The sequence below is a fragment of the Ictalurus furcatus genome, chromosome 4 (genome assembly GCF_023375685.1).
Source record: "Ictalurus furcatus strain D&B chromosome 4, Billie_1.0, whole genome shotgun sequence".
In the NCBI taxonomy this organism is placed as follows: domain Eukaryota; kingdom Metazoa; phylum Chordata; class Actinopteri; order Siluriformes; family Ictaluridae; genus Ictalurus; species Ictalurus furcatus.
Window position 1 is genome coordinate 31364512 of NC_071258.1, and position 24086 is coordinate 31388597.

Below are 24086 nucleotides of genomic sequence, written 5' to 3' on the forward strand. Positions count from 1 at the left end.
AAAGAAAGAAAATGAAAGCTCACATGTTGTATTTCCTCTTCCTCTTCTCATCTGAATTATTCTTTAATAACTTGTTTGGGTTTTTTTTTTTTTCTCAAGCTCCTGTTACTGTCTGTGTGGAATTTCACATGTGCACATAAAGTTTCCTCAGGGTTTTCTGGTTTTCTCCTACCTTAAAAAAAAGGATAAAGAGTTACTGGGGATGAATGAATAAACATTAAAGATAGTCTCATAGACAATTATAAAACCGATATTCTGTATAGTAGCGATTGTAATGCAAGCATGATAAACAAGTATGATGTAACTGAAAATGTAATGCAAAGTTATTTACATTAATGATCAAAAAAATGTATAGTATAACCTTTGCTTTGTAATGTTTTTAATTGCATTCTGTTGCTTTTGCTGTCTTGTGGATTGCTGTCTTAGTGACAGGAGACACACGCACTTCATTTTTACGGGACTTGTTTGAGTAAATATTGCAAAAATACAGCTTTATTTGACTTTTTTCACTAAGAAACTTTCATATAGTCGTAATTTGAACGTAATAATGATAAGCAAGTGTGGTGCAGATAAACCTGTAACGTAAATTAATATCATTTAATAATGCAAATGATAGTTTAATAACTATTAAACAATATAAATATAGTCTTATTGTTGATTTTTTTTTTTGTTTGTTTGTTTGTTTGTTGAAAATCTCATTCCAGATTTAGTCCCCCTCTTTGCTGTTATAATAACCTCCACTTTTCTTTTCTGGGAAGGCTTTCAACTAGATTTTCAAGCGTGGCTGTGGGGATTTGTGTTCATTCAGCCACAAGAGGATTGGTGAGGTCCGGCACTTATGTTAAGTGAGGAGGTCTGTCAAAGGTGTTCAGTGCGGTTGAGGTCACTCGAGTTCTTCCACTCCAACCTTGACACACCATGTCTTTATGGAGCTCGCTTTGTGCACAGGGGCATTGTCGTGCTGGAACAGGTTTGGGCCTCTTAGTTCCAGTCAGGGGTGTTTCTAGAGTTTGATCACTACTGAGGCACAGGCCCCCCAAGACTTTTACAAAAGTACTTAAAAATTTCTAGGGGGTCTGGAGGCATTAAACCTAAATACCAGACAATATACTGGAAGAGGCCACTGAAACTGTGAAATTAGCTTCTGAACCAGGGATGGGAAACTCCGCTCCTGAAGGCCACTGTCCTGCAGCGTTTATCTCCATCCCAAATCAAACACACCTGGAAAATCTAACCTTCAGGATTACTTGAAAATTACAGGCAGGTGTGTTTAATTGGCATTTTTGTAGTAAACTAACGAACTAGCCTCCTAAATGAACAAATCACACATTGTCTACATAATTGCCTACATCACTTTCTCATCTCCTCTCCACTGATAGCTGGTGTGTGGTGGGCGTTCTGGTGCACTATGGCTGCCGTCGCATCATCCAGGTGGATGCTACACACTAGTGGTGGTTGAGGAGATTTCCCCATCCCATACTATGTAAAAGCACTCTGAGTGTCTAGAAAAGCGCTTTATAAATGTAAATGTAACTCAAATGAAAAAGTGTGTTGTGATGAAGCTATGATTCCCAACAGTGGCAGCTTGGCAGTGCTGGCATTTGAGCACACAACCGTCTGATCAGAAGTCCAACGTCTTAACCGCTGAGCTACCACTTCCCATCAATCAGCCTTCATGTTTTAAATCATTCAAATTATGTAAACAATAACGTTTAGTGAACAGGAAAGACTATTTTCAGACGTATCTACGGTAATCTACCTCAACAGGCAATGATTTATCAGGAAAATTTTACTGGGGCTCGTGCCCCAATAACAAGGGTCTAGCGATGCCCGTGTTCCTGTAAAACATACTGTATAACTGTGTGCTTCCAACTTTGTGGGAACACATAATGGTTTTGGATGGTCAGGTGTCCACATACTTTTGGCCATAACGTGTATACAGTACTGTATTTAGCCTACTGTACAGTGTATGTACTGTACAGTGACGACTTCTCGGGTTTCCTCAGAAATCTCGCGTTCTATCGCGAGATTTAGAAAGAGCGGCCTCCTCTTGTATCCCAGCATGCTTTGCAGTCGATGCGGAGGAAAATGAAATCGGCCATGTCGTGGTAGTCAGCAGTAACTTTCTTTCAGGGAACCGCGCTGACAACAGGAAGAAGGTTATAGCGAGTATTTTCGAGAAGAGGACACACGCAGGGAGTTTGTGCACCCAAACGAGGTGTTCTGAGACAGAAATTAACGTGAAAGAGGAGCCGAAAGGCGGTAAAGAGGACGCCATGAGCGGCGGGACGCCTTATATCGGTAGCAAAATCAGCCTGATCTCCAAGGCCCAGATCCGCTATGAGGGGATATTATACACCATCGACACCGAAAACTCCACCGTCGCGCTCGCTAAAGGTGATTTATATCGCGCTTCTGTGGAACTCTGTGCAGCTGCTTCACTCCAGCTCTGACTGCTTTTTATTAGGTGGCTTCGGTTGTTAGCTCTATACGCAAAATCAAAGGATTAGCCGTTAGCTAAGTGGTTTATAAACTAGCCAGATCGTTCAAATGTTTATATATAAATATATCTAAAGTTTATACAAAACAACACAAAATCATAAAAGTTCTATACTTGTATATCAAATTATAAATAACTCCGTTACGAATTTAAAGGGCGATTAAGGGCCGCATACCGAATAGCTACGCACTCCGTGTATAGGTGCACTATATTGCGTATGGAATAATGGCTCGTGCACCCTATGTAGTGCACTAAAGATTCTATAGGAGGTATTTGGGATACAGCCAGCCAGTCTAGCATCTGGCTAAATAAGCTAGTTAAATGTATAATTCTAGTTCGCAGGTAGTGTTTAAGGTTTTTTATTTTTTCGTAAAATGTCTTATTTTATGATTTATTAATATAAAAATATTATTTTATTTTGTGTACCCAATGTGGCTTGCTAACATGTGTAGAAAGAGAGCTAGTTAGCTAGGTTTTATCTTACACTTTATGACTCGGTCGGTTTTATTTGTTTATTGGTGTATATAATTTACTCCGTTAATGTTGTTCATTTTTATTTATTTATTTATTTATTTATTTATTTTTAGAGTTTTTTGTGTGTGTGGTAAAGTTAACAGCCTGCTGTTAGCCTGTGCATTAGCAACGTTTCTTTGTTTACTTCAGCTCAGACCGCGTTAAGTACACACACCGAAGCGGTTCTCGTTCTCTCTCTAAACTTAAAATGAGCTGTGACACACACAGACACAGTTCTACGACGCTGTTTGGTGCCAGTGTTACCGAATCTTTTCAGGGGAAAGGGTCTACTGCAAAAAAAACAAGGCACCGAGAGACGCAGCTGGCTGACGTCACACAGATGAATTTGCATATTCATCGAATCGACACCTTCATTTGCATATCCAAGGAAACTTTTCAAAAATGGTGTTTTTGTCAGAACAGAAAGCAAGTAAGGAATCGAACATACTGCAAGAAAATAACCTGTGTTGGTGCGGTGCGAAGTTGATTTATTTTCTAACCCTAACGGCACGTCCCAAAAGGTTTTATTCCTCTCACACTAGAGCAGTTTATTAAAGCAAGATGTGTACTTAATTTTTTTTTTTTAAATCCATTTAATGTTTGGAACACCACTTCCTGCTAACACTTGCGTTACAGCTGCTATAAGAGGCTGGTCGTTCCCTCATCAGTCTCTCTCTCTCTCTCAAAAGACTAAATATGTTACTGAGAACCCGGAAAGTGCAAACTCTGTCCTGAACACGAAACTTTCAGGTTTAGATTATGTAAAATAATCCACCGTATGACTAGCTGTTGCTATAGAAACAATATCAGAGATAACTTTTCGTTTTTATAAAATACTATAATTATCAAGAGGAGCTGTTGATTTTGGGAAATGGACATAATTATTTTACTCTCGTGGTTTTTAAAAAAAAATTATTATTAGTTAATTTTGTAAACATTTTGTTGTACTTCTCTTAAATCTCCCTCTTCTAGCCGTCTGTGTGCTCTGAAAGCGAAGAACAGATTTAAACATTCCAGACGCTTTCATTGTCAATAAATTCACACAAGTGAGGCTTATTAAAAAGCAACGTGTGCTCAGACAATGTCCTTAATAGGTTTAAAATGTCTTTTTGAATGTCATTCATAAGAGGCAACTACACTATATGGCCAAATGTTTATGGACACCTTTGTACTGTTGGATGTCTACAGTAGAAATTGTACTGTAGGATGTCTTTGTGCTGTAGCATTACAATTTCCTGGAGTGTCCTGCACAGAGCCCTGACCTCAACCCCACTGAAGACCTTTGGGATGAACTGGAGCCTCCTCACCCAGTGCTTGATCTCAGTAGTGCTCTTGTGTCTGAAGGAACACACATCCCCACAGCCACGCTCCAAAATCCAGTGGAAAGCCTCTCTTCCCAGAAGACAGGAGCGGAGGTTATTATAACAGCGACGAGGGAATAAATGTTGAACGGGATGTTCAACCATCACATATGGGTGTAATGGCCATGTAGTGAAGATAGATCTTTATAGAAACCGACTATATTTGATCTTGGAGAATAATGTGTGACAATGCTCAAAAATGTACTCTTCAAATAGTCTCAGAATTGCAGTGATGTCTGTCATCAGTCCTGAGTTACATTGCAGATCTCAGTTACGATCACGGTGTTGATCTTTTTGGGGTTTTTTTCCGAACAGTGAAGTCTTTCGGCACCGAAGACCGTCCTACAGACAGACCAGTGGCTCCGCGGGATGATGTCTTCGAATACATCATCTTTAGAGGAAGTGACATCAAAGATCTGACCGTTTGCGAGCCACCGAAGCCCAACTGCTCTCTGCCACAAGACCCGGCCATCGTACAGGTAACCGTGTCACATGTATGCATTTTATTTCAGTAAACATGCACCGTTATATTATATATTATAAAATTGCTTGCGGTACAGCCAGACGACATCCATTATTTTTATTTAGTTATTTATTTATTGTTGCTTTTTGGCTTTAAATATCCTTCTCTGAACAACAGGATGGGAATTTAGTCTTTGCTTCACAGGAGAAATGATCAAACCTTGCATATTCACAGAATTTGTGTTCTCGACGTAAACCATTATAACCTTGATGGTCCAAGTCGAGTTTCTGTAGACACTCCCTTTTTCTATTCGCTAATGCACGAAGCCTACGTAATGCACACTGTTTTCACATGATGGAACGTTACAAGGCACCGTCCCTATTACTGATGCACACTTCCACTGAGTTACGATGGAGTCGTATTCTTCTTTCCGCCCCTTCTGCTCTCTGAACCTGCCTGACCCATCCTGATCCCCTACCGGATCTGGAGTTCTCATCACTTGGGAATAACTCGCTGATGCTGAGGTCAGCCCCACGTGGACAGGATAAAGATACGTGAGATTACTGAGGATGGCACCACTTTAAAAAAAAACAACAACATAAAGATGGCTTTGGACGGCGTTTGACGTGAACAGTTTTCTCCAATGGTTTAGGACTACACAGTGCCATGCACTCGAGTCTCCATCAGTGAACATTTGATAACTTCAAGGAAGTCTTTTGAAAACTATAAGGAAGTTCCTTATGGCGTTTTTTGAGTTACAAAAGGGGGATTATTATTTATATTTGCACTATTTGTTGATCGTTGCACCCAGATGAGGATGGGTTCCTCTCGAGGTTTCTTTCTTCCTCATATCGTCTCAGTGAGGGTTCTTTTCCCCCATCACCACCGTCACCTCTGGTTTGCTCGTTATGGCTAAATACACACTACCAGTCAAAAGCTTAGACACGCTCATTCTTTATTTTTATTTTTTACCCACGTTTTAGAATAATAATAATAATATAATAATGAAGTAATCAAAACTCTGCAGTAACACAAACGCAACTATGAAGATGATAACATACTAAATTATTTTGATTATTTTATAAACATTTAATCATACACCTTCAGATCAAAAGGTTTTTAAGATCATGAGAAACATTTCAGTCGAGTGTCCACAAACTTTTGACCAGCAGTGTATATATCTGGAACTGAGATTTCTGTAAAGTCGCTTTATGACGATGTCCGTTGTTAAAAGCCGTATACGCGCTTCTCTAATGCTTTAATCGTTAAAAGGTTCCTGCTGTTACAGTTCTCTCATGTTCGGTTTTTATCCAATCTTTTTCTGAGAGGGGAAACGTTCGGAATCGAGAGTACTGGTTATGTAATGGAGACTAGTCAGAGAAAATCCAATCGTTAAAAAGTTAATCAGGATAACAGTTCCATATCTATTCTCGCTAAATGTGTAGTTTAATTATCTTCTAATTTTTTTTTTCTCCTGCAGTCATCTCTAGTCTCCGCTCCGGCGCCGTCCTTCCAGCCCCTGGGTTCTTACGCGTCCTTCAGCCGACCCCCTGCGCGCGCCTACAGCCAGTTCTCGGCTCCCCCCGTGCCCCAGCCCATTGGCGCTCCTGTCGCTGCAGGCGAGTTTCACTGCTGATCCTCAGATTAAACTGCTTTCATTACATCAGCGAGTGAGGCGGAGTTAGTTCCAGGTGGAGCTGTAGACACTATTTAAAGAAGTTAGATATAGTTTGCTTGAAAAGGGACTAGTCTTGAGTGTGTGTGTGTGTGTGTGTGCGCACGCATATGTATGTATGTATAAATGTGTATGTATGTGCCGCTTTTCCACCGCAGGAACTGTCCCCAGGAACTTGGGACTTTTTGAGGTACTCTGCATGTACTCTCCACCGCATGGACCAGGGTCTAAATTAGGTTCTGGGTAAAATATTACCCCTACTCGGGGGGTGGTACTTTTTTCAAAAGCCTGGGACTTGAGCGCTGAACATGCTGATTGGTTGAACGCACGCAGCATTTTTTTTTTCTCCCACCGTCTTTAAAAGTCTGTTGCGGCGCGTGCAGTAACAGTTGTTTATTGTGGTTCGAATCAACACAATGGAGTTTCTTTTAAAAAATACACCCATGGACCGACGACGAGGTTCAGGCCATATTAAGTATTTATGCCGAGGATGAAACACAGCGGGAACTGGAAACGCCGACCCGCAATGATAAAGTATACGTAAAGATATCCCACGAGCCTGGTGTTGTTCACGCAGAAAAACAGGGCAGAGAGAAGCTCGTGTGCGCGCGCGTTCGTCTCCGTCATCTCAGTGATAGCTGATCAAATCCGTTTGCTTACTTTAAGTGTAGAATTACGAGCATTCTGCATTCGCTTTACTACCACTGCTCGTCTATTTTCCAGCGGTTTCTCGATTACCTCTTTAGTAAAGCAACACATCACAATCAGCAGCAGCACAGCGTGCATCTCCTCCATGCTTCTTGTTGTTGCAGTGTTATCAGATTTCAGAAGCTAGACGCTCTGTTTTTAAAACACAATCCTTTATCTAAAGATTAAAGTTCCTGGGATTAATTGTTCCGGGTAATTTCGGTGGAAAAGCGACTATAGATTTGCACCTGCTCTGTATGGCTACCTGAAGCTCAGGTTTTCTGTCCCTCTACCTACTTATCCCTCTACCTACCTATCTCTCTATCTATCCCTCTACCTATCTATCTATCCCTCTACCTACCTATCTCTCTGTCTATCCCTCTACCTACCTGTCTGTCTACCTATCTATCCCTCTACATATATATTTTTTTTATTGTATGTGTGTGTGAGAGAGAGATTAAACCCCCAACACTTAAAGCTGTGCTGTCCCTCTTTACACAGGAAGTTCAGGGTCCGTGTTCGGTAGTGAGACAAATGTAGCCGCCCCTCTGTCCCAGAGCACTGTCCCCTCCGACTCTCTGAGCTCATGTGTAACTGAAGGTAACCAAACTATCTGGGTGGGGAAGCGTGCGCTCTGTGTGTGTGTGTGTGTGTGTGTGTGTGTGTGTGTGTGCTGCATTTCTGTTAAAAAAAAAAAAAACAAACCAGAAAAAAGTGCAAATGCGTGCTGTGACCACCTGAATGTTGGGGTTCATTCATTCTTGCATAGTTAGATGGTTTAAACTTCCACTCGTATTGTTTGTTTGAGGGGTTTTTTGTTTGTTTTTTAATAAACGATCCAAATTTCATCATTAGTTTCTTTAATTCACGAACGCTCTGGTCTTAAACGCTCTTTTCCCGTCCCGTGTGCCGATTCCGCCGTAACGCTTTGCTTATTCTTCGCCGTTGTTCGTTCCACAGGTCGCGCCAGCCCGTCTCTGGATGTCCCGCGGAAGAGCCCGAGCCTGGAACACGCAGCGCAGCCTGCTCCTCTAGCGCCGCCTGCTGGTTCTGTGAGTCAGAAGAGTCCTGGAGGGGGAAGACCTCCTCCCAACTTGCAGAAACAGCCTGCTGAGAGCCAGGAGCAAAGCAGGGGTGAGAATGAACAGGCTCCGTGATCTGGGGGGCATGCAGCTCGGCTTTGTGTGTTGGTAACGTGTGCTGTATCTGTCAAGGCAGGACAAAATGTATAGTCTGTTTCAGATGAAGAAGAGTTCTTTATGATGTGACTCGCCCTCCTCAGGTTTCCAGATCCTCGTTGTTAATGCAGATGTTTGACTCCTTACAGCTGCCGATGTAGAGAAGGCCACTCGCGCAGAAACGGACTTGAGCAAGATGGAGAACCGGGAAGCCAGCAAACGCCCGCAAGGCGGAAGTAAGTGTTTACCGAAACTTGCGTAAATAATTAAGTATGCAGCGTGCTCTAGAGATGAGCACCAGGGATCACGGGACACAGCAGCATGGTCGTGGAGTTTTAAAAGTGATTAGTGTAGGTCTTAGCATGATGATGTATGGTGGCTGACTGATCATCAGCAGGTGCCTCTGCAGTGAGAAGAGGAAGAGGAGGAAGTGGTGGCGGAGGCGGAGGCGGCGGCGGTGGCGGCGGTGGAGGTGGTGGTGGTGGAAATCAGCGCGGCCGGGGCCGGTATAACATGCGCAGAGACGGACCAATGAAGTTCGAGAAGGACTTTGACTTTGAGAGCGCCAACGCCCAGTTCAACAAGGAGGAGATCGACCGCGAGTTCCAGAGCAAGCTCAAAATCAAAGGTGTCATTTGAGTTTCTTCGTTTACTCCACTGTTTATCTGAAAGCGTGTTATAAAGGATAATAACAGTCCAAAAAAATAATAAAAACCGGGTAATTTTGGCCGTGGTATAGAAAACCTTTCTTATGTAGTGTTTAAAACGTGTTTAGTAGTGCTTTAGGTTCCGTCTGTATGCTTATGAAGAGTTTTAATCACGCAACAAATCAGTTATTGATGGGTGTGGAAATGTATTGACGTAACCGTAGCAACAGTCATATGCTGCTATTGTAAATCAGTAGCTTATTGATGTAGCTAAATATCATCGCTTCTTTCAGATTCACTTGAGCAAAATCTCCGAAGATAACCAACCCCTCCCCCAAAGGCCAGCCGTGTAGGCGTGGCCGGAGCACCCGTATAACCGAGTTCAGATTGAGCCTGTCTTAAATCAGTACTAGAGGAGCAACCTTATTGATCATTTTTAGGTTTAGTGTTTGTCAGATGATTGATATTTGCGCTTCATTTAAATAAATGCGTTCCAAGAAAAGTACGTGAGTGATGCGTCAGTGAGATTAGTCGCACAGTTAAAACCTAGGTCTTGGGAGGTTATGGTTTATTAAAAAACAAAGCTTGTTGCGGTTCGATTGTGATTTAATAGTGTAGCACTAAAGGCAAGTATTGCACCGGGGATCTGCAGATGAGAAGGCGGTGAACGGGGAAGACAAGGGCGACTCGGGCGTGGAGACGCAAAACAGCGAGGGCAACGTGGACGAGGAGGACCCACTGGGACCCAAATGCTACTACGACAAGTCCAAGTCCTTCTTCGACAACATCTCCTGTGACGACTCCAGGTAGAACACGACGACTAAGAAGTAGACGTTCTCAGACTTTTATAGAAATATTAATCACGCTAACGTGACGACTTTGCCTTCTTTACAGAAGAGAGAAACCTGGAGGGGGCAGGTACGTTACCATTTTATACCGTTTTTATTATTTCTTTGTACCGACACGTTTTGATTTTGACGAGGATTATTTCCGTCTACCGTATGTATGAATGTATATACAGTGCCCTCCACTAATATTGGCACCCTTATATGGTAAATATGAGCAAAGAAGGCTGTGAAAGGTTGTGTATATTGTTTAAACTTTTGTTTAAAACATTTGCAAACACATGGGGTTTATCAAAAAGATATATATATATATATATATATATTAGTGGAGGGCTCTGTAGCCTGAATATTATAGTGTGATATGTTTAAGGTGTGTGTATGTATTTGTGCATGTAGAGAGCGGAGGCAGACCTGGGCTGAGGAAAGGAGGATGAACGCCGAGACGTTTGGCCTCCCGTTGCGCCGAGGCCGTGGGGGTTTCCGGGGCAGAGGGGGCCCTATGGGTTTCCGTGGCGGTCGCGGGCGTTCATCCGGACGTGGCTTTTTTGCCCCGCCCCGCGGTGGACCCGGATTCAGAGGGGGGTTCCGCTCAGGACGGGGAGGACGAGGAGACTTCTCTGAATTTGAGTACCGGGTCAGCAGCTATCCAATAATAAATCCAGTATACGTTCTCGCTAGTGATTCACGGGAAGGAAGATTCTGAACCGAAACTCAAAATTCAGGATGTATTTGGCCGAAAATTTTACAAAAACACTATTGAATATTATTATTTTTTTTTAAAACTGCCGAACAATGTGCGTAGGCGTGATGTGGTATAGACGCAGCAGTCACGCACTGTACGTTTTCATTTATAACCCAGCATCCTACACACTATCTCCTAGCAGGCAGGATATACCTCTGAACATACGAGCTGCGGAACCGGATTATTACACACGGCATCCGTCCTTGCACCTCTGCAGCTCCGCCTTCAAAACACAGTGGGCGGGGCTTAGGAGGGATTCTAATCCTCCCCACTGTGTTTTGTTTTTGCGGGGAATAATAGCAAATGTGATAGACGTGCTAGGGTAATAAGGGGTCCGGGTCGTCAGCAGGTCTGGCTCGACGTAAACGTTCTCAAGAAATATTTTACGTAAAAACAAACCACAAAAACGTACGTTACACAGTAAACATGTCTTGTTTGGTTAGGATTGGTTACTTTTAGTGTCGGGTGGGGGAAAATGTATACCAGTGAAGGTTAAACATATTTGTTGTGTGTGTGTTCTGGAACGATTGGTGATTAATTATTCTTTCGTGTGTATTTGATTCATTTCAGAAGGACAACAAGGTGTCGGCGTAGTTCAGAAGAGGATCGACTACAGCGTGTCCTACAGGCTGGAGTTCTCCTCCACTCCCCTCTCCCTCCTCCCCTATAGACACTCTGTCCGTCTGTCCTAAATCTACATCCAGTGCGGGTCGGCCTACCCCAGCTGGACTCGTTCCTCCTTTCTGCTTCCCTCCTCTTTTTTCTTTTTTCTTTTTTTTTTTTTTATTTGTTTGTTTTTTTTTTAGAAAAGAAAACAAAACAAAAAAAGTAAATCTTCAGATCTTTCTTTGATACAGACACGGAGGGGGGGAAAAAAGCGTGAGACTTTAGTGAAATTACTTTTCAGTATTTTTGCATCAGCGTTTTAGTTCCTTTCTTACGGAGGAATAATAATAATAATGGGATTGAAATGCATTTGGTGATATTCCTCTTAGGTGCACGCACACACACGTACGCGCGCACACGTGCGCACGCCGACGCCCGCTGATACTGTGAGCTCCCATCAGTTATATAGCTTTTTATTTTTTTTCTTTCGGTTCCCGTCTTATAGAAGCACCAAATCCGTCTGTGTGTCCTGTGTGGTCACGATGGAGAGCGTCACCCTCACAGCCTGAACCACTTCTCGATTAGACACGTGACTCCACTGCGAGTAGCTACAGCATGTTCTCTTTCTCTGGTGCTTTCCTCCTAGTTTTATTTTTTTTTATTTTTATTGTAGTGACTTTTTTTTTTTCTTCTTCTTCTCTCCTCCTGACGATTCGCCCCCCTATTTCCTCACCCGAATGGTCTGATCCGGCCGTTTCCTAAATTCTCATCAACTCCGATCTCAAATGTTGGCTAATGAGTAAGAAAAGACAACTATATGTTGAATGTAATAATGCTGGTGTGAAGTTAGCGAGCACTCGAAGGGATTTTAGAAATATTATTATTATTATTATTTTTTTTTTCTGGTTTAAGGAATTACTCCCGTATGTCTTTCCAGTGCCATTGTAGACAGGAAGTGTTCCCTGTACCCTGCTGGAAGAGACTGCTTCCTTTCTTTCTTTCTTTCTTTCTTTCTTTTGGGGGGAAAAAGAAATCACACATTCGCTTAGAATTGATTAAAGTCGAGATGCGAGCGCCAGTGGGTATCGCCTTTCACCGATTACGCAGATGTCTTTTTGTCAGGCTCTTTGATACGTCGACGTGTTTCAATTCTGTTACATTTGCCGCACAACTAATCGCCGTTGTCTGTCGAGTTCTTCAGGGATTGTCCAGCGCACTCTTTAACAGTACGATCAGATCCCCTCAAAGAAAAAAAAAATCATTTGCACTTTAGAGACGATTAACGCCATGATACACAAACTTGGTTTTTGTTTGTTCGTTTCTGCGCCATGTTCTCTTTACTTTGGCTTTAAATATGAGTAGCTCTGGTTTTTTTTGTTTTTTTTTTTGTGTGTTTTTCTTTAAAGTCTTATTAAACTTCGAATCTGAGAGAGACAGAGAGAGAGGGGGGATGTATGACGTGAAGAACAGATGTGTTGATAACGTGAATCTAGCGCTCGTGTAATGAGGTTTGAATTCTGTTTGAGAACCTGGTAGCGTTACAACAAATGAGGTCATGGGTTTAGAGACTGGCCCGCCGCTCTGGTGCACCGCCGCTCTAGTCTCATCTTAAAAAAAAAAAAAATCAACTTTTTAGGGTCTATAAAAAGGTTTCTGCTTGGAGTGGGGATTCAGATGGTTTGAAATCAAATCGGGACGTTTTGGCGAAGCTTTTGAAGCGTCCCTGAGCTTACAAGCTCATGCGCGAATGATTCTCCCCCCCCCCCCTTTTTTTTAAAAGAAAATTAAATAAATAAATAAAAGAGAAGTGCTGAGCAAGCCTGTCAGACCATGACATTACCACTAACTCTTCACTTTTTTCAGCTTGAGGTTCAACACAATATAATGATGTACATTGCACTAAGATAAGATGCCTGGTGTGTGTGTGTATATATACACACACACACACACACACACACACACACACGAAAAAATTTGACAGTTTGATGGTGAACCTGGTCGCCGGCTTGAGTTATACAACAAAATCGTTTACTTTTAATATCTGTTACATAGCAAGCTGGAGAAGTGGAATAGCAGAAGGGATAGCGGTGATGTCATGGTCACATGGTGGTGCGATTAGCCGATCGGATGATCTCGTGCTTTTCGGATGCGTCAGTGATGAACTCTGTGTGCGCGCGCGTGTGTGTGTGTGTGCGGAGGGTTGATTGTGTAGGACCGCTGATCCAGGGTCAGTGTTGAGTTTAATTCAGGATTCCTCCGCTGTGCTCATGAACGAATTCCAGCTCTATGAGATCCTTTATCGCGTGGTATTTAATTCATCTTTTTTTTTTTTTCTTTTCCCCTCCCCCTGAATGTCAACGGAGCACTTTTCCGCTTCTCTACCAGCATTTGGGAGTTTGTATGCATTCTACATTTTTGTTTTTTTTTTTGTTGTTGTTGTTTCGTTCGTTTCTTCTTTTCCTGCTCGTGCAAGGTTTATGATGAAAGACACTCGTCCGTGCTTCGTCCTTTCGTCTCGTATCAATAAGACTCGGTAAGGTTCGTGTTCTTGTCGTGGCTTGAGGTTACCTTTGTGGCTCTTGTGTACTTCCTGTAGGCGCTACGCGATGAACCTTAGCTACATGTGGCATATTATTATTATTATAATATTGGTCTATTGGTAGGCAGCTAGTATAAAGCCCTGCAGTTCAGGATGAGCCGTCTGATTGGACGATTTGGTCGTGGCTTGGAGGACAGCATGAAGGGAAATGCCTTAATGAGCCAGAGAAGTTGTGTGTCGTAAGTATTCTGGTTGTATTGAGCGCTCTCTTGCTCGTGTAGTGCAGTGCTGAGGACGGGTAAATCCTCTGGTGTGTCAAATTTGGGATTTTGCTCTAGCAAGAGAGTGTGTCTGTGTGCGTGTGTGTGTGTGTGAGAGAGAGAGAGAAGTGATAGCGAGTCCTGGACTGATGCAATAATCACATTAACGCCACACACTGCCCCGGTCCTCCTCCTCCTGCTCATGAGATGTCAGACTGTACATACAGAGTTTCATTTTGTAAAGGTGAAACAGGATTCTTTTCTCTCTTCTAAAAGAATTTGATTGGCTAACGTGTTTTTTGTTTTTTTTTTTGGTTTTGTTTGTATTTCCTGAATAAAGCAATTGTACAGCATGGTGTACTTTCAGTGACCAGCTTGAGGTTTTTATTCAGAAATGAGAAATAAATAGTTGTTCAAAATCCTTGTCCTTGAATATTTTTTTTTTCCTTCTTTTCTCGTCAATACTCGTCAATTTTTCTCCGTTCTTCTGTTTTTGTTTTTTTTTTTCTTTCTTCTTTCTTCTTTCTTTCTTTCTCACATTTTAGACTTCGGTTCTACCTTCATCGGTGGCAACTCGCAGACGTCCACTTCTCGGTTGTTGCACAGTAATTCCTGTCTGTTAAAGTCCATCGCAACCTCGCGACAGCTTCCAGATCCAGCCATGAGAATGACCTTGATACGTCCTTCCGTGGTCAAAATACTACACTCCCAATTCTGAAAAAGTCGCGACAGCATGGAAAATAGAAAAAGCTCAGTGGTTACTGATGGGAAGGTCGTGAGGTCAAACCTCAGCACCACTAAGCTGCCGCTGTTGAGCCCTTGAGCAAGGCCCTTAACGAATAAATGAAATAAATGTAAGTCAGTCTGGAGAAGCTCGTCCACCACATGCCGCAATGTAAATATTAAGATGTTTATCGGGTGGAACGCGGTGCAGGAAGACACTCGTTAAGGAGCTATTAAAAGAGACACGTGGTTCGAGCACAAGCCTTGCGAGTATGTTGTGGTGCCTTTAGAAACCTCTCCAGTATCGGCGGTTCAGGCGGAAATGGGAGGAGCACCGATGGATATTTGCAGACTTAAGTTGCGTTGGTATGTTGGACCTCTTTAAAAGGACACATCCAGCTAAAGATGTTGGGAGAATAAGTCAAATGATATCATTTTTGGATGGACAGTACAGAAAGGCTGAGGGTACAGGACTGGCGAGAATAGATGCAAGTCCTACGGTGGTGATTCCTACAATACCGCCGTGGTTATTTCCAATGCCGATAGTAGACCGCCAACTTGGGAAGAAATGAATAACGAAAAGGTAAATGTTCCTGAGAAAGAGATTTACAGATGGATTGAAAGACCCTGGATCAGGACAGTAAGCGGCTTCTGATGGCGCTGCATTGGGTGGAGGAAATTCAGCCGTTCGGAACGGTCATTGGCTCGGACTCGTATTCTGCTTCGACCGAGTTTATTAAGTGGCAAGTCTACATCTAGACAAGACATATTATATGATATTCTACAAAGCATGTTCAAAATTAGCATATTTAATAGATTAAGCAGATTATTCTTATGGGTAACAGCACGTGTTGGGATAGAAGGAAATAAGTAAGCTGGTCAAATGGCTAAGAAGGCACTAAAAAACACCAACGTGGATACAAAAATAACACAAAGCAGAAATGAAAGGAATAATTAGAGGGGCTGTGATTAAGAAAAGAAATGAGGAGGTAAAAGATCATCATCTATCCAACATTCAAAAACAAGTTGGAAATGGAAGGAAAGACTTCGGAAGCAGGACATGATAATATCTAGACTCACACAGCTCTTAATCAGACACTAGCTATTATTGCAAACATGACTCGGGTCATTGCAATAAACGTGGACCACCAGAGGCTGTTGAACATGTACTATTAAAGTGTGTAGCTTATGAAAGAGAACAACTCAGGCTAATAGAAGTATTACGTTTGTTGAATGTTGAAAATGGAACTCTTAAAACAATATTAAAGAATGCATCAGTACAGTATAAAGTCTACTATGTAATTATAAAATATATTAAAGCAATAGGTGTAATAAATAGGATTTAAGGTCCTTGAAATTATATATATATATATATATATTAAAGATGCACCGATCTATGATAAGGACTAGAGATGATACCGATCATCGGCCGATAGTTTAAAAACATCTGATGATCAGGGCTGATTATATCCTGTCAATCAAATGAGGGCGGGAAAACACATCGATTTCGTGCGGTGTGTAAAGAAGATGTCTACGCTGTGGAATGAAGACAAAACTGCAGTTTGTAATCTCTGTAATCTCTGCACTGATAACATTTCACACCGGAAGTGAGCAGCAGTGAAGCGGGAGTTTCGGGAGTCTTTTGGTTTTTTTTTTTAAAATTAAAGCTCCAGTACACTGTTGAAAGATTTAAATGAAGACGAGTTGACAAAAAAAGTATATATTGCACAGAGAAATATATTTGTAGAGTAGTATATTTCATATCCAGTTAATGTTAATATATAAAAAAGTTGATATTATATATTACCAGTTTGATGTTAATAATGAAGTAGAAATGCTTGTGTTTGTGGAGAGTGAATGTGAGACTAACAGGAGGTTTTATAGAATTCAGTCCATGTTAATATGAATTAATATCATTCAATAAGTTAATAATCTTACTTTAATCTTCAGAATTGAGTTCATGTGTTAATGTTAATTAGAGTAATGTGTTTTCTGTTGATGAGACCAGTTACTGTCAAACAACGTGTTGAAATGGAGAGAATAAAGTTTTTATTTGCATTTCTTTCAGAATTGTGGAATTAATTATTATTCATTTAAAATAAGGTATAACAGAGAACTATCGGTATCGGCTGAGAAATTTAGTTTCGGTGCATCTCTAATATATAAATATATACGTGTATGTTTTGTTTCGTCACTAATATCCGTCATGCTCCACACTCCAGCCCAGTAGGTGGCGGAATTGCACTTTGAATCGTACCGCCATTAAAAGGAAAGAAGAAGAAGAGTCGGCTCTTAACGTGAAGCGAATCATTCGTTCGAGAATGAAGGATCACTACTGCGTATGCGCAGCGGAAAAGCACTGCGCATGCGCAGCTCACAGGGCACTGGGTAGCGTCGAGCGGTTATAAACATGTCTGTTGTTTTTGTGCCCAAGAGACAACGTGGGAAAGCGCAAATTAACCAAGAAACCATTCAGAGAGTAAGTAATTGTAACTGAGCAAAAAAATACAAATAAACGTGTGAAAGTTGAATTAACTAGTTACACGACCAACTATGTTAACTAGCTAGCATAAATAGCTAGGCTAGTTTCGTTTCAGGTAGTAATGTTTTATTTTTTAACAGCGTTTAACATTAACAAAATAAAGTCTTGGGTGTAATTCGGCACTCTGAAATCTTAGAAAAACGCGTAAACTACGTTTCTCAAAAGGTGGCGTTCTTCTTCGGTGGTCCAAACACTGCTAGGTCATGCCACACGTTAACTTGTCCGCCATATTGGAAGGGGCTACATTAACTCATAAAGCAGTATAAATCTATGGAGAGTTGCATGTCTCCCCTGAATAAATCGATTCTAACTCATTCTAACAAATTTCCACAAAGTTAGTTTTCTCAGAGAAGTCATCAATGCATATTATACACCTGATTTCGTTAATGTGCTTCAGAACTAAATAAAATAAAACACTGTGTTTGTCTGGTGTGCTTTATTACAGCTGCTGAATGAAAATGACCAGCTCGTGAGATGTATAGCGGAGTACATGCAGAAGGGCAGAGCCACTGAATGTGTACAGTAAGCACTGAGCTCATACACACTCACTCGTACTTTATTACATCTAATAAATACATGCATCTCTCTTCCTTTTCTTTTTAAGCTGACATGACCGATTCAGAGTCTCGTAGATGGCGTGTTAATTTTCATTTGCAGAAATGCATTTCTAAATGCTGTGTAAACATCCTCCCGCTGATTAAAGTTCGCTTCGGTTCTCTACATGTTTAGGAGTGTGTTTTGTGAAAGTCATACAGGAGAACCGGACTCGTTGGAAGTGATGTGTTTACACTCGTGACACTAAATGGCTGATTAAAGGAACCATTTTAACGACCAATCTTTGGCCTTTGCTGGATTAATATGCAGAAATGACCTTTTATTTATGTGCAGGTATCAACAGATCCTCCACAGAAACATAGTTTATCTAGGAACGTTAGCAGATGCCAGTCCTGATGTGTCTGTAAGTCCATCACAACCTGCACAACTCTCACACACATACACCTTGTGTTGCATAATCTTCAATTGTAATGACCCCGCTTGTCTTTCAGGCTCCTTGTGAAGGCGCAACTCTCGCTGGAACGAAGGACGTCTCTAAAACCTGATTTAGAGCCGCATCTGCAGTCTGACTGAACCTTGCACTATGTACAGTGTTTGTTTTTTTTTGTTGTTTTTTCTTTAGGGCTAGTTACACCAGAGCGCTGTTCCATCCTTCATTCTGATTGGCCAGGAAGTGTTGATTTAACGTTGCGTAACAGCAGCTCAGACAGAGGACGGGTTTTTAATCGTCGTTTCTATCGGAAGGTGGACGATAACGTTAAAGGGATTAAAAGACACGCTGCTATTTAACAAAGACAAGTGGTTAACGTTTGTGGAAGGAGTCTCCAGTGTCAGCGTTTCGTAATGGTCAGTTTATCACCATGGCAACGTCTTCAGAACGCAGGACTAATGTCAAGAGAGATGTTAAAACGGAATGATTGTTTAGAGCTGCTGTAATACAAGCGAGAACTCGTTTCGTGGACGTTCCAGAACAACTATAAATGGATAAAAAGTACACATTTTGTTTCTTTAGTTCCTTGATAAGTGTGTAAGAGAAATAAATCACTTCAGGATGTGCCTGAACATGGCCTCAGAGCCACTTTTGGTAAAAAATAAACTGCTAATTAAAGTGTGTGTGTGTGTGGTTTTAAATGAGAGCGTATGACTCGTTCTGTATTATGTTTATTTATTTTTTTTGCATTGCTGGTACACTTGTAAAGATTCAGACGCCAGCTCTAGTGAATAAGCAACGTAAGCCAAGCGCTCCCTCTTCACGTCATCGTATCATATCGTCCCGGGCTTTGTGTTATTCGTGAAGCCACTAGTAAACCGTTTCTGACACAGCCCAGTAATGCTAACGCTTACAGTCCAAGGTCTTCAAATATGTCTTTTTAAACCGAAAAAAAAAAAAAAAAAGAAGGGTGCAACAGTTTTGGGAGAGAACACAGACCAAGCAACAACCCCTATGTTTTGATTGTGCAAAGCACAGAACTATAAAAAGATATATATTTTTATATACAGCAAATGATTCTCTGTAAACATGTTAAGTATGTTAGTTTCAGGAAGAAAAAAAAAAAAAAAACCATGGTCATATCATAAATACAGGCAACATCGGCATCCACAAACTTCAGAAAAAGAAAAGATCCTGGGCAGTTTAAAATGCGATGAAGGGAGGGGAGGGGGGAAAGAAAACAATCCAAACCACCCCAATCTAATATCGGGCTTTAGTGTTTGTGATTTTAATTGTATTTGGTGATGTTTTTATAGATAAGTTCAACTCTGTAGGAAAAATAATAATAGTAATAATAAGGAAATGTGCTTTTCACATCTTGGGGAAGAAAAAAAATAATGTTTTACTTAATAAGCCTATATTATGTTAACATATACAGTAATGGTATAACATAAGAAAATACAAAAATAAGATTAATACTGTCAATATCTTTAACAAGAAATATATCGTATCTCAAAGGAACAGATGTGATGAGCAGTCGTTTTTTTTGTTTGTGTAGTGTTTAAGTGTTGCGCCAATAGCCGATCGAGAACAGAAAGTGAGCGGACGATGATGAACAGAACGGGGCGTCTCTCGCTTCTTTTCATTACAGGTTACTAGACTCCATCTGCTTCCATCAAGCACCTTTCACTGACTGAACAACAATAACAACAACAACAACAACAACAACAACGCTTTGGTTGGAGAAAAAGAAAGAAGGTGGGGGGGGGGGGGAATTATGCAAGTGCTATTAATATCAACACATGGCACATAGTTTACTTACTGCGAACGTTTTCTTTTATTCTGTTTTAAACTTTGTCAGATGTTGAAAAAGTAGTGTATTTTCTTTTCAAATTACACATCTGCTATGATTTATTATATTTCTGCCGAGCCTGCTCAAAGCTTCTTCATAAAAAGAATTATTCGTTATTTTTCTTCCGAGTCATTTACACGCTATGGAAGAGTAGCTTATGGGAGCTGTAGTCTAAGTGATCCGACACGAGATTTTGGCAGTTAGAGCTTTTTTTTTTGTTTTTAACTCCCTCCCCGTCCCTCGCCGATACGGTAACGGCGACCGGTTGTGTCCCGTTAGGCTCTGACGCGTGCCATGAGATCCGCTCTCTACGAGTCCACGGCAGCCTGGAAATAAACTGGAGAATTCCCACTGAGAGCTGTTTTATGATCTTGGCAGATTTATTTATTTTTTTCTGGGGGGGGGGGGGGGGGGGGGGTTTCTAGACTCGAGCATTTTTTGGCGCGGAAGGAAGCTCAAGCGACAACTTCACTAGCTGCTGGAAGCGGGAGTCATGCACTAATTCGGCGCGAATGGCAGTTTGGAAAACCGGGGACTCGTATGGATCTGACAAATACAAAAAGAAAATATATATATATGCCACAATGTTCAATATAAATTCGCCTATAAAAACACACTCGTCTAAAGGACTATCAAAATTGGGATATCGGAGTTCGGTCCAGAGTAAAGTGTCGGCTACGGGGGTGTGACTAAGCACATGAGTAAGGGTGTGATGGTGTCTCCATCCACCTGACCTCATATGTTAGTCCTTTCCGACCTCCTGACCCCCCCCCCCCAATTTACATGGCGTGATGGTGTGAGCTGTAGCATCTCGTCTTTACACCAGCACCGACTCCAACCGTGGCATAACCATGGCGAAACCCTTAACCGCTGATCTAGGACCAGTCTACAGCTTACCCAGGGACCTAAACGTCATGATTACGCTCCCTGGTCTCAGAACAGCGATTAAGAGGAAGCCGGGGCGAGGCGAGGCAGTGGAGAAGCGCGGGGTCAGTACTGGTGCAGGTACGAGGGCCGGTGCTCAGGTTTCAGAGGGAAGTTTTTGAAGCCTTTACTCAGAGCTTTATGCTGCGAGACCTGCTGCTGCGAGACCTGCTGCTGCTGAGTGAACGGGAAGCCGGACGAGAGGCCGCTGGAAGGAGAGCACTCATTGGCTGTTGACCAAACCGGAGACTGCAGCATTTGCATGGAGTCACCCCATTGGCTGGAAGGTATCGTCATTTGATAGAGGGAAGAGCTGGGATTGGGCATGGTGTTGGAGTGGGTGGAGTGCTGCCACGGCGCCTTCGGAGGCCATGTTTTAGTTTTGCTGTCCTGCGAAAACAAAAGGAAGAAGAAAAAGAAAAAAAACACGTACGGTTAACGAGACTCGCTGAAGTGCTTTATTTTTGTCTGGAGCGTTATTCCAATTTCCAACGATCGACGCGTCACACTTTTTAACGGTTTATACACACGGGGTCTTCATGGACACTTTTCAGCAAAATGTCTTCCCACGTTTTTCATACTTAGTTTATATATTTATTCATATATACACACAAAAAAAATTTCCAGATAATTTTTAAGAACGCCTTTGACAAAAGAAGGACGTATTGAAATTGTCGGGAAGCTGTCGCGAGGTGGTGATGGACTTTAACAGGAAACACGGTGGGCGCTTCACGCTGTTGCCGAACCTATCAACAAACCAGAAGGACCTCAATAATCAGTATTGACCTGGGACAAGTCTTACCTGGTTATTGTCATCACTGGCGTGGTGGAGAGGAGGAGAGGGCAGCGTACACACTTCCTGCTCACCACAGCTGTGTTTCCTACACACACACACAGCATTCAGATACTCTATTAAGTATTACAGCTAATATGTCAGTGACTGATAATATGCATTCATAGCTAATACCAAAACGTTCACTTAATGATCACACTGTTTTATTCAGGAAGCCAAAATAAAAATAAGTTTAAAGGAGCAATAGTCGATTTCTTAAAACAAAAATTCTTACTTGTGTGGATATATGTGGATGTACATTTTATAGCCAGACTATTCTGTAGATCCCGGGGCAGAGCTTTGTGAACGTGGGTGGGAATTTGGTGGGGGTCGAACCCACGTACTGAACCGTTAAAGAGCTGATCTTAAAAAAGAGACTAATCTTATCTAATGCACCTTTAAAGCTCAAGGGCATGTTAAAGCTAAATGTTTCCACTGAAGTTCCTGAACCTTCTGAGGAACCGTTCCGGGGGGGGAAGTCTGTGTGTGTGTGTGTGTGTGTGTGTGTGTGTGTGTGTGTGTGTGTGTGTGTGTTGGGGGGGGTTAGAAGAGTTATTCATTTTGTGAATCACAGATGTTATGTTCAGCAAGCCCCACCCTAATAGTTCCTTTTCGACAGAATCTGGTGCAGGAGCTAAAACGGTTCCTGGAACGGTGGCCTGTGAAACTAAAACTGAACCAGGTTTCTGTAGTGAAAATGCGTTTAAATTCCTGTGGTGGAAATCCACCTATAAGGACAGTATAGGGTCTGGTGGGCGTGGTTTGTGTGTGTGGTTTTTTTTGTACCTTCTTGGCTTGACTGCAGCTACCAGATCAGGACCAGAGAACATGGAGAACAGGCTGTCCCCGTTGGCTGAGGAGGTTTCGTCACTCGAGCTGGCAGAGTCACCCTGATTGGCTGACCAGGTACTGTTCACTGCCTCCCTGCTCACAGAAAAACACTCTGTCAGTAAACTCTACTTTTCAGAGTATAAAGACACTCTCCTTAAATAAAAATCAATCCTACACATCACTACGTTCGATAACTCGCATTCAGGTATTAGCCTTTTGTTAGTGTTTTTCTGAACACGGTCATGGCAGTTAGCTCGTTTGTTATGCCAGTGTTTGCAGTATATACCATTATATTACTTTTATTTTATTGAAAACTTTTATTTACAGCTTCAAAACCTGCACTATAGAGAGCCACAGTTTTTTTCGGTCTGGATATTCAGTGCCGTGCTATTTCCGGAACGCGTCTGACCATCTGTCTAACGGACAAGTTATTACACATCGATGCTTAATGCCGAGACCTCATAATACACTCAGTAGATTTTATTTGTCCAATCATTGCTTCTACGATGATTCCTGAGTTTCAGCGCCATGCTGAAACTGGCTTGTAGTATGAAGCTGTCGAAAATGCAGAACCTGTGATCTAAAAAACACATTCATGCAAATTATGCCAAATAAGAGAACAAGGATATGATCATAACATCACAGAGATGGTGTGTGTGTGTGTGTAAAACCTACTGTAGATACAACAAAGCTACTTACCCCTCGCTATAGTATTCTGGGTGGGACCAGGTCCTGTGCTGGTCGTCTGGGAGGGGCCAGTTGCTACGGGGGTTGCTGGGACGACGCACATGCTGTGCTTGCCTCTTTTGCTGCATCGCCTGGTTGACCCCAGCGACATAACGCGCAAACTCCGGATCTGAGCCGACTGAGAGACCGATAGATAGATAGATATAGAGATATAGAGAGAGAGAGAGAGAGAGAGAGAGAGAGAGACGAGACAGATGGAAAGAGAGAGAGGAGAGAAGGAGAGAGAGAGAGAGAGAGAGAGAGCAAAACAAAACATGAGCTGTAGTATCATTGATGGACAGACAGGGGGCATCAGTGAGTAAAAAGGAAGGGAAGGAGAGAGAGCTTGGTGCGGGTGGAGGGACTGGATTCAGCATGCTCAGCTCTTTTGCCCCAGTGTGTTCAGTCTCTTTATCCAGAGTTGTCCAGCACAGCACAAACACACAAAGGAGCCATCAAAATCTGGCTCTGTGATAATGTGACCGTTCCTAATGCGCTATGAAAAACACCACACACACACACCTACTTCAGCCAGTGAAAACACTAAACACACATACCTTATACCAACAGTTCCAAGAGGGTCCCCAGAATAGTCAGAGGATCCATGATTTAAACAAAACTATAATATATATGATACTATAATAATAATAATAAT

The 24086-nt window shown here is 42.0% G+C and overlaps 3 protein-coding genes across 7 annotated transcripts in view; 2 read left to right on the forward strand and 1 right to left on the reverse strand.

Annotated features, from left to right (window-relative positions):
* Nucleotides 1–2046: 2046 nt before the first annotated feature.
* On the forward strand, nucleotides 2047–14435 carry lsm14ab (LSM14A mRNA processing body assembly factor b). 2 transcript variants are annotated; one of them, XM_053623595.1, is made up of 10 exons: nucleotides 2047–2397; nucleotides 4690–4853; nucleotides 6318–6456; nucleotides 8160–8333; nucleotides 8527–8613; nucleotides 8772–9005; nucleotides 9677–9830; nucleotides 9919–9942; nucleotides 10266–10503; nucleotides 11182–14435. In XM_053623595.1, the coding sequence occupies exons 1-10, from the start codon at nucleotides 2277–2279 to the stop codon at nucleotides 11203–11205; spliced, it is 1359 nt and encodes a 452-aa protein (XP_053479570.1). In that variant the 5' UTR covers nucleotides 2047–2276; the 3' UTR covers nucleotides 11206–14435. The 2 variants fall into 2 exon arrangements, with proteins under 2 accessions (XP_053479570.1, XP_053479571.1); XM_053623596.1 differs by having other exon boundaries at nucleotides 8775–9005.
* A 1782-nt stretch (nucleotides 14436–16217) lies between these two features.
* On the forward strand, nucleotides 16218–18949 carry ss18l2 (ss18, like 2). Of its 2 annotated transcripts, XM_053623601.1 has the most exons (4): nucleotides 16233–17218; nucleotides 17727–17803; nucleotides 18170–18239; nucleotides 18328–18949. In XM_053623601.1, the coding sequence occupies exons 1-4, from the start codon at nucleotides 17150–17152 to the stop codon at nucleotides 18379–18381; spliced, it is 270 nt and encodes an 89-aa protein (XP_053479576.1). In that variant the 5' UTR covers nucleotides 16233–17149; the 3' UTR covers nucleotides 18382–18949. The 2 variants fall into 2 exon arrangements, with proteins under 2 accessions (XP_053479575.1, XP_053479576.1); XM_053623600.1 differs by having other exon boundaries at nucleotides 16218–17218; nucleotides 18170–18949.
* A 695-nt stretch (nucleotides 18950–19644) lies between these two features.
* The window catches only part of LOC128606999 (granule associated Rac and RHOG effector protein 1-like), a 51174-nt gene continuing 46732 nt past the window's right edge, over nucleotides 19645–24086 (reverse strand). For all 3 annotated transcript variants that reach the window (XM_053623598.1, XM_053623599.1, XM_053623597.1), the window contains exons 11-14: nucleotides 23405–23570; nucleotides 22661–22798; nucleotides 21845–21923; nucleotides 19645–21432 (exon numbers count right to left, since the gene is read on the reverse strand). In XM_053623598.1, coding sequence (XP_053479573.1) covers nucleotides 21109–21432; nucleotides 21845–21923; nucleotides 22661–22798; nucleotides 23405–23570 — 707 coding nt within the window. In that variant the 3' untranslated portion in view covers nucleotides 19645–21108. The remainder of the gene's footprint in view (nucleotides 21433–21844; nucleotides 21924–22660; nucleotides 22799–23404; nucleotides 23571–24086) is intronic.

Coding starts and splice junctions, on each gene's coding strand:
- lsm14ab (XM_053623595.1), top strand. CDS start 2,277: ATGAGCGGCGGGACGCCTTATATCGGTAGCAAAATCAGCCTGATCTCC. Junction 2,398..4,689: donor CACCGTCGCGCTCGCTAAAG/GTGATTTATATC, acceptor TTTTCCGAACAG/TGAAGTCTTTCGGCACCGAA. Junction 4,854..6,317: donor AAGACCCGGCCATCGTACAG/GTAACCGTGTCA, acceptor TTTCTCCTGCAG/TCATCTCTAGTCTCCGCTCC.
- ss18l2 (XM_053623600.1), top strand. CDS start 17,150: ATGTCTGTTGTTTTTGTGCCCAAGAGACAACGTGGGAAAGCGCAAATT. Junction 17,219..17,726: donor ACCAAGAAACCATTCAGAGA/GTAAGTAATTGT, acceptor GCTTTATTACAG/CTGCTGAATGAAAATGACCA. Junction 17,804..18,169: donor AGAGCCACTGAATGTGTACA/GTAAGCACTGAG, acceptor ATTTATGTGCAG/GTATCAACAGATCCTCCACA.